Source organism: Sorghum bicolor, chromosome 3 (genome assembly GCF_000003195.3).
Source record: "Sorghum bicolor cultivar BTx623 chromosome 3, Sorghum_bicolor_NCBIv3, whole genome shotgun sequence".
NCBI lineage: Eukaryota > Viridiplantae > Streptophyta > Magnoliopsida > Poales > Poaceae > Sorghum > Sorghum bicolor.
The window spans coordinates 64,281,477-64,297,650 of record NC_012872.2 but is presented as its reverse complement, the minus strand read 5'-3'; the positions used below and the strand labels follow the sequence as shown (position 1 = coordinate 64,297,650).

Here is a 16,174-nt window from a genome sequence, read left to right as displayed (position 1 = left end):
CCTATTTGACACCTGAAATAATGCTCTTTTTCCTATTTTACACCTAAACTGAATTTTTTTTATAAATCCACTCGAGTTTTTCTTTTCTATTTAATAATTCCATCAGTTTGGATTACTAACGACGTTAAATTCCAGGAGAAATGTCTATTTTACCTTTGGAGTTTTTTTAAAGTCATGACCAATGTTTTTGAGGCGCTGCGGCGAGGCGCAGCACTAGACTCCCTTCACAACGCCTAGGCATTTGTGGCGGATGTCTAGGCAACGCCATATACTTGTAAGGCGTTGTAATATTGAACTTTATATATTACTGCCGCACATACATATCTCGTTTATTGCCCACCGATGAACTTGAACAGAGGAGTGGCAAGTGGAGATGTAGTGCCGCCGCCGCCACCACCAAGAGTTCCCGCCTCTCGCCTTCTCTTTTCCTTTTCCTCTCCCTCTCTCTCTCTCTCTCTCTCTCTCTCTCAAGATGCCCACACCCGCGGTTATTGCCTGCCTCTGAGCAGGAGATTTACCACGCTGTGCAGTTGATTCCCGCCGATTTCATTTTGGTGCGAAGGAGGGGTTGATTTCCCGCGCCAGTGCCCCCACTCGTATCTGGCGTCTGCTGGCACGATTTGGGCGTCCACCCGACGCCGTTCGCACCTAGTCGACGCCTAATCCTCCGAGGCGGATGCCATACAAGCTCAGGTCGTGGTGACCCTGACGCCTTGGACCTCTACCACGCCTTGTGCGGATAGGGACCAGCACCTGTACACATATCACAAACCCTAAACTCTAATAATATTTTATGTTATATATCCCTCCTCTTTGCCTTTTCATTTGGCTTTGTTTGGATTTGGAAAGTTCAGAGAGTGTTCACTTGCCAACCTTGAGAATGAATGCAACAATAAACAAATTGTAGAATCAAAACTATACCGAGGACAACACCATATAAACTGTTTTTTCTTCGTTTTTTCAATGTTCAAGAAACCTCAATGATGCCGTCTGAATAATGCTCATACTTACAAGGATGAACATACAAGTATCTTAACTACAGTTCAATGCAGTCGCAAATGAGATTGCTTTCTTCAATACAACAATAGGGGCTGCTGATACAGGTTTGGGGCTTCAATACAACAAAAGATGAGCTCAAAATAAAGAGCTCCTGCTACTAGCAGCGGTACCTCTGCAGAGGGGCTCTGAAACAAAGAAACCTCTGCAGCCACTCGCGGTCCTCCAGGGTCTGAATGTCAACTATCTTGAACGATGCTTCCTTTTGCTCAGAAATGGAAATGCTCTCATCAGGGGGTGTTTTCCTTTCACCACAGCATTTGCTGCTGCTGGACCTCGCCTTTTTCAGGTCAGATTAGGAAAGCCAACATGTGAGGCACTGGTTCTATTTGAATTGGCTCCTAGAAGGCCCTCCTGCCCCTCCAGTTGCTTTCAGTGCTGTCCCTGTGAATCTGCTCCCACCCAAATTTCTGACAGCACCTTTCACAGGTTTATATGCAAATGTGCTCAGATCAGGAGGGGTGTCTGCAATTCTCGTAGCTGTGCCTGCATATTTGCTCCGATCAGGATAGCAGACAGCAGGTGCCACGGATGTGTATGCAAACGTTCCCAAATCAGCAGGGCCATCAGTACTGTCTGTAGCTTTACCTGTGGTTTTGCCTTGATCAGAAGCAGCAGTTTTCATAGGCCTATAAGCAAATGTGCTAATATCAGGGGGGCTGGCAGCACTTTTCTTATCATCACTTGTATATCTGCTTTTTGAAGGGGGCCCTAGACCTGTTTTATTTGCTGTGCGTCTGAATGTGCCTTGTTCTGGAGCTTTGAGAATAGATCTGTAGCAGAAATAAGCATGGCATAAAAAATAAATACTTATTGTAACAAGACTGCTGTCTCCAGTAAGTAAACCAATCATACTTAATTTCCTTAGAAATTTTAAATCTCTGAAAAAAGGTTCTAGAGCTGCATACCTCACAGAAAGTGTGTTCTTCACATCCTTTAAAGGGGCACGAAGGCCGCTGGCACGGGGACCAGGGTATCTGAAAGATGATACCAATGCAGCAAACTTATCCATTGATTTTTCTGCAATTCCACTGTATGTATTCACATGGGAAACATTGCATCCAAATCTTCTTTCAGTTCTTGTATTTGTATCATCAGGATCATCTGTATCTTGATCTGCAGCAGTTTCTTAGATCAAGACAATGAATTAAGAAAGGCTTATATAGTTTGATACATAAGAACATATATCACAATACAGGAAGAACTACATGGAAGATCAAGAAGGCACCTAAGACTGTTAAAGAATACGATGCACCAAGGTTGCATCTCTAACTTATAGGACTTTATCACCTAGAAGAAAAGGTAGATAGTTACCTTCATCAACGACTGGTGGACTATCATCAGAATGAATTGGTTGTAAAGTTTCCTGCATAAACAGCATATTTAGGACCAGCTATATACATGAGGTGCTGGTTGTCATATGATGATTCAAAAGAAGAAAAATACATCTTTGAAATCTTGGATGCCAGAAAGCTTTCTTCTCTTCAACATGCCAGATTTCCTCAGTTGATCTCCAGAAAGATTACCAGTACCAACATCATAGTCTTCTTGATCTGTGCAAACTCTCTTATTTACCGTTTTGAAGTATGAACTCCTTACGGTAATGTTATTATTTTTAGAGGCCACAATGCTTTTAGTATGATGTTGAACTGGTATAGATGGTTCCACGTTATGGGGAAGTAAAAATGGCTCTGATGTCCAGGACAAATTTCCTAGAAAAAGAGAATACACACACAAGCTAAGAATCAATGACAAGATTGTTATGATTTTGTATAACCAAATAATTCAGATCATGGTTTGCAGATTGAATCACGAATCAACTATGCAAATCAGTAGTATTACCCACTAAACAAGAACTTGTAGATATTGTATTTTCGTTGCCATAGTCAGCCTCAACCTGAATGGTACAAACAAGCTTTGAGGGCGATAGAAATGTGGCTGCTACATGAGTTAATAAACAGGACAGCATTGGATATGTCTAGATGATGAAGTGATGGGAAGTACCAAATACCTTTCTGTCTATAATGCTCGTATCCTTGCAAGGAGTATCAATACCACCATCAAGTGAACTGCATTGAGGTGAAATATTGTCTGAATCATCGAGGGGGTACTCACAGCTGAAACGCTCAGAGCTACACTGAGAGCCAACACTGATTGGGTCATTTTGAGGAGGTTCAGAGCTTAAATGCTCAGAGCTACATTGAGAAGCTTGGATGTGATCTGTTGGCAACCTAGTATCTTCTACTGAATCAGGGGTATCAGAGCCTTGAGTTTGAGGGCTAGGCAAAGATTCATTCAATATTTGTTGCTTATGTGTTACTTTAGGCGCCCTGAATTTCCGTTTTGCCTCAAGGGATGCTAAGCCTTAGAAAAAGTCAAGGGTAATCCAACAGGCAGTTGATTGCTGTGTACAAGTCATTCAAATTCAAATAAAGTAATGAACCCAATCACAACGTAGGTGTGAATATTATGCCACTAAAAAATTGACAGATTATATCAACACTCAACAGCCCTGCCTGCTAAAATACTGAGGGAAAATATAAGATGTTATAAAATGATCTAAGACATGTCTAGGAACAAAAAATTTTAATACTGAGCTCAAGGAACTTATATTTTTGCGATTTTTTTATATAATATGTCAGTAAGAGTTTACTATTAGTAAGTAACTTGATTGATGTGACGTATTCATGACTGAAATTGCAATATATTGAGAGGATACAGAAATAGTTGGTCAAAATGTTTTTCTGCACAGGCAAATCTAGCTTCTTCCTCCCATTTGAAGGTGCAGTAGGCTCTCTGGTTGGACAAACCTTATGAACAGCAGGTGCACTGCACTCTGGTTTGATCTGCAAGAAAGCAATCAAGAAAAAAAGGCTACAAGTAAATATTGGTAATTCACATGTCCTGACAACTAAGTGCAGTAAGAACTAAGAAGTGACAAAAAAAGTGTATGTAGTGCAACAACCCCAAAAAAATGAAGCCGTGACCATCCATATTTTCATATACACTCCCTAACAAAATACTCTTACATCTCCAAAGACCCTCCCTTTTTTTTAACGCAAAAACCCTCCTGTTTGGTTCATCCATATTTTCATGTAGTCATGTTGTGCTTTTTTGAGTAAATTTGTTTGTCTTAAAGTGCACACATTTCATATGCAGTGTGCAATGAAATTCAATTTCTGCTTGGAGAGAGAGAGAATATGATAGAAAGTGAGGCGAAAAATGTGCATCAGTCCAAATTCTTTCCGAAAGGAGACAAGATACCTCGAATGGTTCCTTTGTGAGTGGATCAATGTTCCCTAGAGCAATGCCTTTGGCAATATTCTGCGGTAACCATGTAAAAGAATAATTAAGGAAAAGCTCTAATTCATGAGTTTCTTCGAGTTTTAACTTTTTTTTGAATTATTAAGGAAAGCTAGCAAGGCAATGCCCTTAGCTTATTTCTAAACTCAACTGCAATGATCATTAGACAGAGTGGCTTACTAAATTCAAGAAACAGCTTCACAACATCTAGAACAGTGGATAATCTCATATGAAAGAGCTTTAACACCTAAATACAAGTGTGGCAAAGGATATGGGCCCAAAAATTCCAAATCTTCAATGAGGTCATGAGGCACACTTGACAAATGAATAATATCTTCTGTAGCAGGATCATACACCCTTTGGAACTTAAATGCCCAGATTGCCTTCTTGAAGTCCTCTTCATATTGAGGTGGAACAGAAACAGCACCATACCTCAGGTGCTTGATCACCTGCAGTTATACATGTTGCTTGAACTCCCTTCACCGTCTGTTAAGTTCTAACTAGGCACAATGGTATCATGTGCAAGAGACACATAGAAGATAGGGTTTACCTTCTCATGACACTTTAGCTTTTGGATGAGTGCATGAGCTCGTTTCACACCCATTCCTGGCAATGAGGGGAGATAGTCACAGCCACTTAAAATACACATCTCGAGTAACATTTGTCTTGTGAATCCATTAAAGTCAAGCTCTCTATTTCGCTCTAGTCGTGTAATCTGAAATTCAACACCTTGCCCGAATTTGTCCATTTTGAAAATAATCTGCACATCAAAGAAAAAGTGTACATTATTGAAGGGCATATAACAAGCTATGAAAGGAAATCTAGCTGTGTATGGGAGCAAAGGGTTGTAGGGTTGTAATAGTGTACTTACTCTAGAACAACCAAATGGTATCAAATCTGAATCCTCAGTGATCACAGCATCAACAAGTTTATTAACAGATAAGAATGTCATTTGTGCATCTGCTTCATAAGGTGCAACAATATAATCAACCTTTTCTTTCTTCAGTACCTGCATTGCATATTTGAAGAAACATTTGAACAAGTCTGTTAGAAATATTTTAACTAGGTGGTAACTGTTAGGTGTTAACATTACAAGAAATTTTAACTGTACCTCGATCAGTTCAGAAGCAATTCTAGGTGTAATGTCAACAGCTTTCTGATAGCACTCAAAAGCAGCACGTGAGTTCCCAGCAGCCTCATGTTCCCTGGCACGCTCAAGGTTTTCCTTTCTTGACCTGAAGGGCGACATTTTTAGCAGGTAACTTACAAAACATGAGAAAGTGCATCAGGATAGCAAAGCAGAGTTTAAGATCTAACAGATCCAATTAAGATAGTGTAAAAGTAATGTAAATGTTCATTGGCAGTTGAAACATGTTGGCTCTTTCTGAAACCCAAACTAGAGCATACCTTGCCCGCTTCGTCTCTTGATAGCTCTTTATTGGCAGAAGGCCTCCATCAAATACAAGAATTGGTTTGACGCCAAAATGCCGCAACATGTTGACCCGATGCATGCAATATTCAATATGCCTGGTTCAATTTCAAGGGGAAAACCATCGCATGTGAGTTTATAGTAAAACCCCAAACATGTTAAAGAACTGGTGCTAAAACTATATGATCCACTATTTCATCTAAGACTTCTTAGATCTCATTGAAGAGTTCTGATATTAAGATATCTAGGCTTCTAGTATTTGCAGATACTTCTGTAAATAGAACGTTTTGGACTAACTTTTCCCAAATTGAAACATTGTGTTATTGTACACCCCCTCCTCCATCCAACATAAACAAGCTTGAAACCTCCACACAAACTGGTCGACGTCTCGACGATATGACCAAATAAAATGCAATACATTTCTATTACACGATGACTGAGGCAATGCAAACAATAAATCTCCCCCTCACAAACGGGCGAAATCTTGAAGAATTGTAAGCAAAACACTCCTTTGCCCACCCGAAAAGGGTTTCACCAACCCGGACCCAAACAACAGAATCAAACCAAGAAAACCCCTGCCCTGCCCTCACGAAGCAATCGTTCCCAGGACTGCCACGACGTCAAAGGGCTCAGGCGCGAAATGGAAAGAACCACATTTCACCGATTCGCCCATCATGTGACCGCGGCCGGCGGAACGGCTCAAGAAACCCTACAGTATCGGAGCGGAAATTGGTCAAAGAAAGGGGCGGCGGAAGGGGGACCTGGTGGTGGGGATGCCCTTGCAGAGGCGGTCGCCGCAGGATAGAGCGCCCTTGTGGAGCCAGGAGTAGGTGTCAACAGCCACCGTCTGGCCCCGCAGCTCCTCCGCGCTAATGGGCGCCATGATTGACTTCAACTGCGGCAGCAGCCCCTGGATCCCCATTGTCGCCGCCGCCGCCGCCGCAGCCCCCTCGCCTCTCTCTCTCTCTCTCTCTCTCTCTCTCTCTCTCTCTCTCTCACTCAACTCTCTCCCTCCCTCCCTCCCTCTCTGATGCCAGTCCGGAGTCCGCTGAGATGGTGGAACCCAGGAATGTGGAGGGATTTTTGTGGATTTTCTAGGAAGGAGAGCAGAGGAGATGAGAGCGCGGGAAGCAGAAATGCCGAAATGAGAAAGAGAGGGAGAGGAATCACCGAATCAGGGAGGGGGCATTACATTAGTGCAAAACGCCGCGCCTTTTCGTCTTTTTAGGCCCTGTTTATATTGCTGATGAAAATTATTTAAATATCACATCGGATATGTCGGAAGGATGTCGAGAGGGGCTTTTAGAAACTAATAAAAAAACAAATTACATAACTCGTCAGGAAACTGCAAGACAAATCTATTAAGCATAATTAATCTATCATTAGCACATGTGAGTTACTGTAGCACTTCAGGCTAATCATGGAGTAACTAGGCTTAAAAGATTCGTCTCGCAATTTTCAACCAAACTGTGTAATTAGTTTATTTTTTATGTACATTTAATGTTCCATGCATATGTCCAAAGATTCGATGGGATGGATGAAAAAATTTTGGGTGACAAACTAAACAGGTAGACGAGTCTCATTGGGGGTTATTTCATCATGATGTCATGCATATTTATTACAGCGTCATGTCAGCAAAATTGCATTTTTTACATGAAACGAAGAGGAGAGAGAAGGAAGTAGTTTCACCATGCTGAAACTCCGCGGGCGTTGTTTCCCACGCGGCGAAATGGGATGAAATCTCCACTGAGGACTAAATTGTTTCACCATCTTGCATGTGATCCAATCATTTTGCAGTAATTAAATGCTTTGCTCAGCCTAGGAAACGTCAAGGTGAAACTCATGCATTGTGGATGTTGTTTCATTGTTCGTTTCATTGATGCTCTGTCAGCAGATTTGTTTTGGAAATAGTGCATTGAAACGAGCCACTGAGACTTGCCTTACATCGAGAAATGCAAGCCACATCGACATCGGGTTCGTGATAAATCCGGGTTTCTAAAAAAACTCCTATCATATATAATATTTGGACATATATATATGGATTATTAAATATATATTTAAAAATAATTAATTATATAGTTTATATAAATTTTGCAAGATAAATTTTTTTAGTCTAATTAATTTATGATTAGACACTAATTGCTACAGCTATAAATGTGTTATAGTACTTTCGCGAACTAAACAAGGCCTAAGTTCTAAGGTTCATAACACATTTGAAGTTTATAAATATTCTATAAAATATATTTTTATAATATTTTTATTTATTGTCATAAATATTGTGTTTTTTCGGAAAACAACGGTATATTACACCAAAATGTTCCACAACATAGCACGCTCCAAGGGCTGCAAATACCTCAAGATCGAATAAGAGGCAACATATGTTGTTCTTTTATTAATATTAATATGTCAATGGTATCTAGGTAAATTGCTTACTCTTGTTGTGACTAATTGGCCTATTTGTAGTTGTTCTAATAATTGATTTATCTTAGGACGAAGAGAGTAATTACTCCCTCCATTCTTAAAAGGATGCATTCTCATTTTATAAAAGTCAAACATTATTAATTTGATTAAAACTATAAAAACATTAAATATTAAATAAATATTAATTAATTATAAAATATATTTTTATAATTTACCTATTTATAATCATAAATATTAATAGTTTTAAAAATTAGTTATTATATTTAAAATGTTTGGCTCAATATAAACTCAAGCTTGCATCTTTTAAGGACAAAGATAGCAAAATACTTAAACAGACATCTTTATTCCAAAATAATAATAATAAACTCTCTCAACTTAGTGAAAACTACTAATTACTTGATCAAATTGTTCAATTTGCCAACCTTTTGGCGATGAGTGAACATGAGTCGGTGGTCCTATCCCTATTGTCTTCTTTCAAATGACCAATTACTTGACCAAGAGGGTATTTGGTTCACCTATCAACTCCTAAATTTAGTCTCATTTAATCATTTTCTAACCAGATACTATGACTAAATGGACTTTAGTTCTCTCTAGTCACTATGGAGTGACTAAAAGGGAATAAACCATTTAGGAGTGACTAGAGTTTAGGAGGGCAAACCAAACAAGTCCTAAATTATTCAGATTGCCACCTTTTGGCAATCAGTAAATAGGAACCAACGGTTTTCTCACTAATGTGTTCCTTCGAGCTACCCTTTTACTTGAATCGAACCATTACAATGTAGCAGAATCATTTTAATCCTTTTTGTCTTAGTTGCCAAGCTTCCAGCTTTGACAACTTCGTAATTCTAAATCATAACATGCCATCGGTGCTAAAATAATTCTCAAGAAATCATTCTTAAAAACCAGATTGATCTTTAAAACTCTATGTATAGTCAACACCATCTTTTTGAGTAAAAACTTTGGCAACAAGTTTGGTCAAGATTGCCTTTGTGAGTCATGATTGATCTTAAAGACCCATGCATGCTTGATTTGTTTTGAACCTCGAGGCAATTCAACTAATTCATAGGCATTGTTGACGACTTCCATCCATTTTAACTCTTTCATGGCATCAAACCACTTTTGAAATTTTTAGAATACGTGGTTTGCTTAGATGAGATAGAATTATTTTCCATACTCAAGTCACGCTTAAGTGAATAAACCACGTAGTATTTGAAATTGCAGGTCTTCTCTGCCTTTCAAACCGTCGCACTATGTTTTATCGTGGTTTTCACTTTAACTTGCAATACACATTATTGGCCGGCTAAGAGTATTATAGGATTTAACTTCACTAATATCCACTTTCGTGGATTCCCATTCCCAATGATCTCACCATTCTCAATGAACCGAGCATTTCCTGTCTCAAGATTTCACAAACTACGGTTAGGATAGCCAATGAAAGTAACCACTAATGATCCTTGCATCAATCTTATTTTCATGTGGGTTGTATAATCTCACTAATGGTCCTTGCATCAAACTTCTCCCTTATATGGATTGTATAATCTCACTTCTGCTAGACAACCCCCTCAAATATGTGTCTTAAGCTAGGTTTCCTTTATATACATAGTTTGCATCACTAGGAACTCTATTTAGCAAGATACATGACAGTTCTTAATGCATGGATCCACACAAATTATGGTAAATCATAATAACTTAACATACTTAACGAGTATTTTGTTTTGCTTCTTTCTTAGCTAACTATAGCTTGGTGTCTCTCTTTTTTTCTCCCAAAAAAACAGTCGTTTGGATCTGTGAACACAGCCCCGCCGTATCTGTTTTCTGCTATCTTGGCCTGACTTCACCGCTGACCGTGACACCCAACAGGATCCAGTTGCTATAGCAAGGCAGCCTTTACTTCATGGCCTGTCGTTCCCTCTGTTTTGAGTAAAAATCGCATCCAAATTTTATGGCAGATTAAATTTGCGAGCACGACCAAACAGAGACGGAAGAAGAACGGAGCTCTGCAGTTTGAGATAAAGGAGGCCGTACTACATGAACAATAGACCTTTCATTTTCTGTATGTACAGTAAGAATGCTCAGGTCGTGGCAACTCTTCTTCGTGCATACGACTAACTGACTAAGCGCAGCAGGGACGAAGACGTCCTCTCAGCTCCGAATACACCAACGCAATAATAAAGAATCAAATCACGATGTCAGTTAGCTCGCCTGCTATCTACGTGAGCCGCTGCCCAAAATGAGCATATGCACAAGCATGGTGACGACCCCAGCTGGTATCAAGCTCTTGTATGATGCACGCCGTGCCGAGCCATTCACGTCGAACTGCCCAGTGTTCACGTACTGGTTCTTCCCTGATGATGTGGTGACATTCACCGACATTGAACCTGCCAAGAGATAGTGTCAGTCACACAGAAATTGGGCCAATAGTGTTAGTCACAAGGAAATGGCCAAATGGGGGTGACAGATGACGGTAATGAAGAATTAAGGAACAGCCAGATTGGTTAAGAAGAATCAGGGCTTACAATCGTAGTCCGCCCAGCCCATGCGCATGTTCGCCAAGTCATACACGAATATCTTATCCTTTAAAACAAGATCTGAGCCAAGAGGAACACATAGTTAACACCAAACAGAAAACAGTCAGGCTTCTGATAGGTGTTACATATATAGCACCAGTGAGAAAACAATTGAGGCTCGAGAGAGGTATTATGTACTTGGGCATTTATGCACATAAGTAGTATTTGGCTATCAGTGTAAAGCTCAAACTTATAGCGTAGACCTTAATGCTTGCACTTGCTTTATTTCATAAAACCATATTATGTAAACAGCAGCCTGAAATATTATAGCTAGATGCGCAATCTAAATTGGTTAATTGTGTTCAAAGTTAGACTGGCTAACCTCCGAGTATAGTTATTTCTTGGCCCTGGTTCCTTTGCCAACCAATGCACCACAAAACATTGTTGTCCTGCAACCATGATTGACATGATATTATAGCACTTGAGACAGCCTCTCCAAGAAACAATTAACCCAGATATACAACGACTTACAACAGAAGCCTGCTGCAAAAGATAGTTCTCTGGCTTCACCGTCATCGCAACACCACCCATAAAATAAAGGGTTACGGTTGGAAATGATGAGTCAACACTGCCAAATGGTAAGAACATTTATAAGGAACCCAGGACCTCAAAGGACAACAGCAGTTAATTTGGTCCCCAGAAAGAAAAGTAAACCTGCTGGAAGTGATAAAGCACTGGCTTCCTTTGCTGACTAGAGAACGTACAGATGGCGAGACTGCAGCAGCTATCTGCAGGTATGAATACAAACAGTTTCAATAAGAGCAACACAGAATCAGTAAGAAATGTAGATTCACTGTGTATGGACATTACAAGGAAAAGATTGTTTACAATATGAAACTCACCGCACTAACAAATGGATCGTAGGCTCCATCTGCAAGGTATGCCAATGTTGTTCCTGAATCCACGATTGTTCCTTGTGTATTTGACGTTGTAAACAAGGAAGAATCAATGGACAGCTTTTGACCATTGACAGCAATGCTTTCCAGATTCAAGTTGTAATGAGGCCTATATTTCATTTCAAATATTCGCATAACCAGTGGTTAGTATCGGGAATGGTTGTTCAAGAACCAACATAACCTAAACTATATTGCTAGCTGTCACAATTCATAAGCATATATTGCCATATTTAAAAACTATCATAAAAGTCACAGTAGAATGGCTATTGAAACATAAAATAGCATGCAGATTTGTGAAGTTCTACACCCAAAGTAATTTCAGGGGAAGAAACTTACTGTGATGGAACAAGTGGAGTATACACTAATCCTGGCTCCACAATTTCACCAAGCACAAGAATGCCACCACCATTATCTGAACCTTTCAGGCAATGAGAGAACACCTTAGGGGACACCCCAAGAGAGTTCAGTTGTGAAACTACAGACAGTTGATGCTGTCCGAACCCAAAAATTCCATCAACTGCCCTATCTGCCTTTGTCAGGTCTCCTGACTGTGAGTTGCTACATCTGCTTGGAAGAAATTGAAACATTCATGAGCTGGTAAATCATTTTCTACTGAAAATCATGGTAGAAAAAAATCAGAGTTAGGGTAATGAGTAAACAAATTGCAATCGAGAGACACAGCTAGACTTGAAGCTGACTAATAGACTAACAGAACAAGAAAATATTTTCAACTCCAGTGGCAACATGAGTAAAATAACATCAGGTACTTTCAATTATTTAAAGCGATATAAGACTCCAAGGAAACTGTACCCGAAAACAATAGAAGCAGACGAATTGGCAGTCTGCTCATTTCCCATGACAGTTTCGAAGAACATCGTGTCAGACACATAGTACCCTGATGTGCCACTCCCATCACCATAGGTGAAAGTGTACCCACAAGGGCTGCTTGAAGAATCTGAGGTTTGGCAGACTGCTTCCCCTGTTTGGAGAGCAGCTGTACATCTATCATCAGAGCATGTTATTCTGGATGATGTTGATGAAGAGTCAGGGCTGAAAGACTCTAGCTGGATCTGAGGAACAAAAATAGTAACCATTCGATCAGCAGGAGTTCCCTGGCTAACAAGTGACAATAGGTGAAAATTTACGCATTTGTTAAAATTCAAAAATAAGAAGCTGGCCTCACATTGAGTCCACTTGATGTTGGGCAGCCAGTGCAAGGACTGCAAGTTACCCACAGTATATCGCTCCCAGTGTCAATCTGGACGAAGAACTCCTTCGCCGGGTTTCCTAATTTCACCCGGGTAAAATAAAGCCTGCAAATTCAAATTCAAATTCAAACTTTATTACGAGACAAATAGGCAACTAGACCATGTTAATTAAAAGGCACAAGAAAAATGTATCCCTGTTGTACCAAATACCAACAAGCCCAGTTGCAGAATGAAAATTGGAATGAATTGGTGAAATGATAATACTACAGTTCGCTGATCAATCACCAGCACAGCAGTATGTGATGTGTATCCTAACCAATTTGAGGATAGAAAGGAATAGCATGCTTGTGTGACAATCGTGGATCGCCACATTTCAGTGATGATTTCAATAAGGTGTTATCTACTATTTGAACTAAAGTCGAACTCTAAAAAAGCTACTTATTTGAACTAAAGTCAGGAATTTACTATTAGAGGAGTGGTCTAAACTGAACATATGCACACCACAAACATTGCCAAAAATACATGCAAGAAAATAAATTTGCTACTCCTAAATCTTGTAAATGGAAACCAGAAAGATGCCCTGGAACCAGGCGCTAGCCGTCTATGTCACTATGATTAAAGGCTACATATACCCTGCAAACAACCCTGTTTCTACAGCTTGCTTGATTTTGCTCCACAAACTTCTTCCTACTCTGAAAGTCTGAAATTGATCGTTCCGGAAATAGGATAGAAACGTAACAGAAGGGAGAAATCCTAAGTTGCCGTCTTAGGAAATCTATTTGTTTCCCGCCGAAGGATTTGACCCTAGGCAAAAGCGACGGAGGAAAAATGAAATAAAGTAAGGATTGCGTTGAACGGAGTCTTCACAACGCAATGAGTCCTCTCCGTACAGGATTTCGTTAACAAGTGAGTCAATTAGGATTGGATTACTCGATAAGAACTGGAATGACACGAGTAGAGCAATGAGGCACCACGCAAGATCTCATTTTTAACATAGCTGGATGATTGATTGAAATGAAACGAACGAATCTACGGACAGAAGCGAAACTGAACTAAACTCCCCCCAAAAAAATCCAAAAACACAAGAAGAAGAAAGGAAAAAATGTAACTTAACGAATTTGGTAGAATGCACGCGAAATCCACCAGAAAAAAAGCCACCGAGCTATTAACAGCATAAACAATCCAATCAGCATCGGCCATTCATCAACTGGGACAAGCAGCCTAGCCGACGAAACAAAAAAAAACCGCAAAAGGCTCGAATTTCCCACGATTCCACGGATCGCAAACAGCCGACCAAACCCCAACCGAACCAAAACCACCACCAGACAACAGAGAGGAAAAGCGGAGGCGGCAGCTCACCCACCCGACCATGTACGGGTTGGCGGAGCCCTCGACGGGGAAGTCTACCACGCCGGCCACGCCCCCGAGCAGCCTCCTCCTCGAAACCCGGTGCCGCGCGGCGTCCCGCCGCTTGAGTTCCTCCAGCGCCACCCCCTTGTGCGGCACCGCACGCTCCAGCCGTAGCGCCGCCGGTAACGGCGCTGCCGACTCCGCCGCGGCCGCAGCCGCCACGAGAAGCAGCGCCGCCACCGCGACGACCGCCACCTCCGGCGGCCTCATCGGGGCAGCCAGCCGCAGCGGGGCGGCCTACCGGGCAGGAGTGGGGGTGCCGGTCCCCGACACCCAGGCAGACGCGGGGAGCAGGAGCGAGCGCGCGTCTTGGCGCGGCGGCTGCTGCTCGTGTGGCCGTAGCAAAATTTGGGGCGGGATCGTTTTCGCGGCGAGCCCCTCGGAAGAGACGCTAATTCCACGGCGCAGCGTATATAAGACCCTCCTCGAGGCCCGGATTTGTGAAGGAGCTGGGAGCTGAGAGGGGTAAGTGTGAAAGGGAGGGAAAGGATTACGTGTGGGCTGCTGCTGCTGTGTACGCGCCCGGCGCCTCCCTTCTCTCCCTCCATTCGGCTTCGTTTCCGCCACTTTATAGGGTGGACTCCTTTTCTTCGTCTTTGGCATGGCCTCTCCCTGTTCTGGTCGCCTTTCTTTGCTGCCTGCCTTTGACCAAAGTGATGCATGGTTTGGTTTGGTTTGGTTTGTTCTCAATAATACTCTGATTTATTATTCAAAGAAGGGCTGCTAAATGATGAAATCATGGATGGGAAAATGGATCCATCTTTCTAAGATCAAATTATTTATTTAAGATCACATTTGTTTATTTGGATATGATGAAATCATTGACACGTTGAAAGGATTTCGGATAATATCATCATGTGTTTTTTCTTAATGCTTGTGTCATTAATCAGGCTCTGTCAATTCTACGCCACACCTCGATAGTTATCCGTCCTCAGGCACCGGATAATATCAATGTCAGTGAGGATTCTTTTTCTCTCTCTTTTTTCCCCTTTAGCCAGCATTTTCATGGAGCCCTTGATAGTTGCCAAATGTAGCATCTAATAGAACAAACAGCTGATGCTAGGCTAACCTAGGAGTCCTGCATTATCATCCCAACAGAAATAAGGAAGTACAAACATGAACGGCCTTTGTTGATTGTCATTTTTTTGAGAGATTGTTGATTGTCATTTGGAAGCCACTTATGAAGTCCAGAGTAAAATGCTCTAGAACATTTTTTTTTTCTCCATCGATGTTGACTTCTAGAGTTTTCAACGACATATTCAACAATCGTGCGCTCATAAAATAGAAAGCGCGTAGAAAATTTGAGCGAGAGTTCTTTTTTCTAATAACTGCATATTGATGGTGACATCCGCCCCCCTTGGATTGAAATTTTGAAAAAGAAAGAAACAATAATGCATGACCAACTGATCCACACTACGACAACAGAAAACTGTAGTTGCTATGACCACAGTATATGCTAACCTGTCAAAGGACTTTGAGCCAATCATCTCTCTAGAACCTCATTTTAACAAGCTAGCGTGAAAGCAACCTTGAATTTGAATTGTTCTTTACCGTACAAATTGGAGAGGGGGGGGGGGGGGGGCAGAGAGAAGCTGAACGCTCAGGTGGTCAAGGGTGTGGATGTATGTCAAGAGTCCACACCACCTAGATTTACAACAAACGTTCCCAACTGGGGGAGAAACTTCTGAAATGAATCTGGGCATGTCCGTTTACCCATTGATCAAAATTCAGAAACTCTAGAGAAACATTGCTGTCAGAAAAATGACTTGAGCATCTTTCCGGGCATGTTCGTGTACCCATTGATCAAAATTCAGAAACTCTAGAAAGAAACCTTGCTGTCAGAAAGATGACTCGACCATCTTTCCTTGTTCCTCACCCCTGACT

The 16,174-nt window shown here is 41.2% G+C and overlaps 2 protein-coding genes across 6 annotated transcripts; both read right to left on the bottom strand.

The window, feature by feature from the left end:
* Positions 919–6,975, bottom strand: LOC8054699 (exonuclease 1). 3 transcript variants are annotated; one of them, XM_021455572.1, is made up of 15 exons: positions 6,550–6,975; positions 5,767–5,886; positions 5,471–5,594; positions 5,231–5,368; positions 4,910–5,119; positions 4,633–4,808; positions 4,321–4,393; positions 3,776–3,902; positions 3,068–3,420; positions 2,899–2,953; positions 2,503–2,768; positions 2,371–2,422; positions 1,965–2,184; positions 1,645–1,829; positions 919–1,542 (listed from the first exon to the last, which is right to left on the bottom strand). In XM_021455572.1, the coding sequence occupies exons 1-15, from the start codon at positions 6,708–6,710 to the stop codon at positions 1,382–1,384; spliced, it is 2,421 nt and encodes an 806-aa protein (XP_021311247.1). In that variant the 5' UTR covers positions 6,711–6,975; the 3' UTR covers positions 919–1,381. The 3 variants fall into 3 exon arrangements, with proteins under 3 accessions (XP_021311247.1, XP_021311245.1, XP_021311246.1); XM_021455570.1 differs by having other exon boundaries at positions 919–1,829; XM_021455571.1 differs by having other exon boundaries at positions 919–1,829; positions 1,965–2,172; positions 6,550–6,974.
* LOC110433980 (aspartic proteinase-like protein 2) lies at positions 10,191–14,841 on the bottom strand. Of its 3 annotated transcripts, none has more exons than XM_021457313.1 (10): positions 14,244–14,500; positions 12,856–12,985; positions 12,483–12,742; positions 12,009–12,236; positions 11,619–11,781; positions 11,431–11,504; positions 11,248–11,344; positions 11,099–11,165; positions 10,726–10,797; positions 10,191–10,587 (listed from the first exon to the last, which is right to left on the bottom strand). In XM_021457313.1, the coding sequence occupies exons 1-10, from the start codon at positions 14,498–14,500 to the stop codon at positions 10,415–10,417; spliced, it is 1,521 nt and encodes a 506-aa protein (XP_021312988.1). In that variant the 3' UTR covers positions 10,191–10,414. The 3 variants fall into 3 exon arrangements, with proteins under 3 accessions (XP_021312988.1, XP_021312990.1, XP_021312989.1); XM_021457315.1 differs by lacking the exon at positions 14,244–14,500 and adding an exon at positions 13,995–14,164 and having other exon boundaries at positions 10,213–10,587; XM_021457314.1 differs by having other exon boundaries at positions 10,214–10,587; positions 11,251–11,344; positions 14,244–14,841.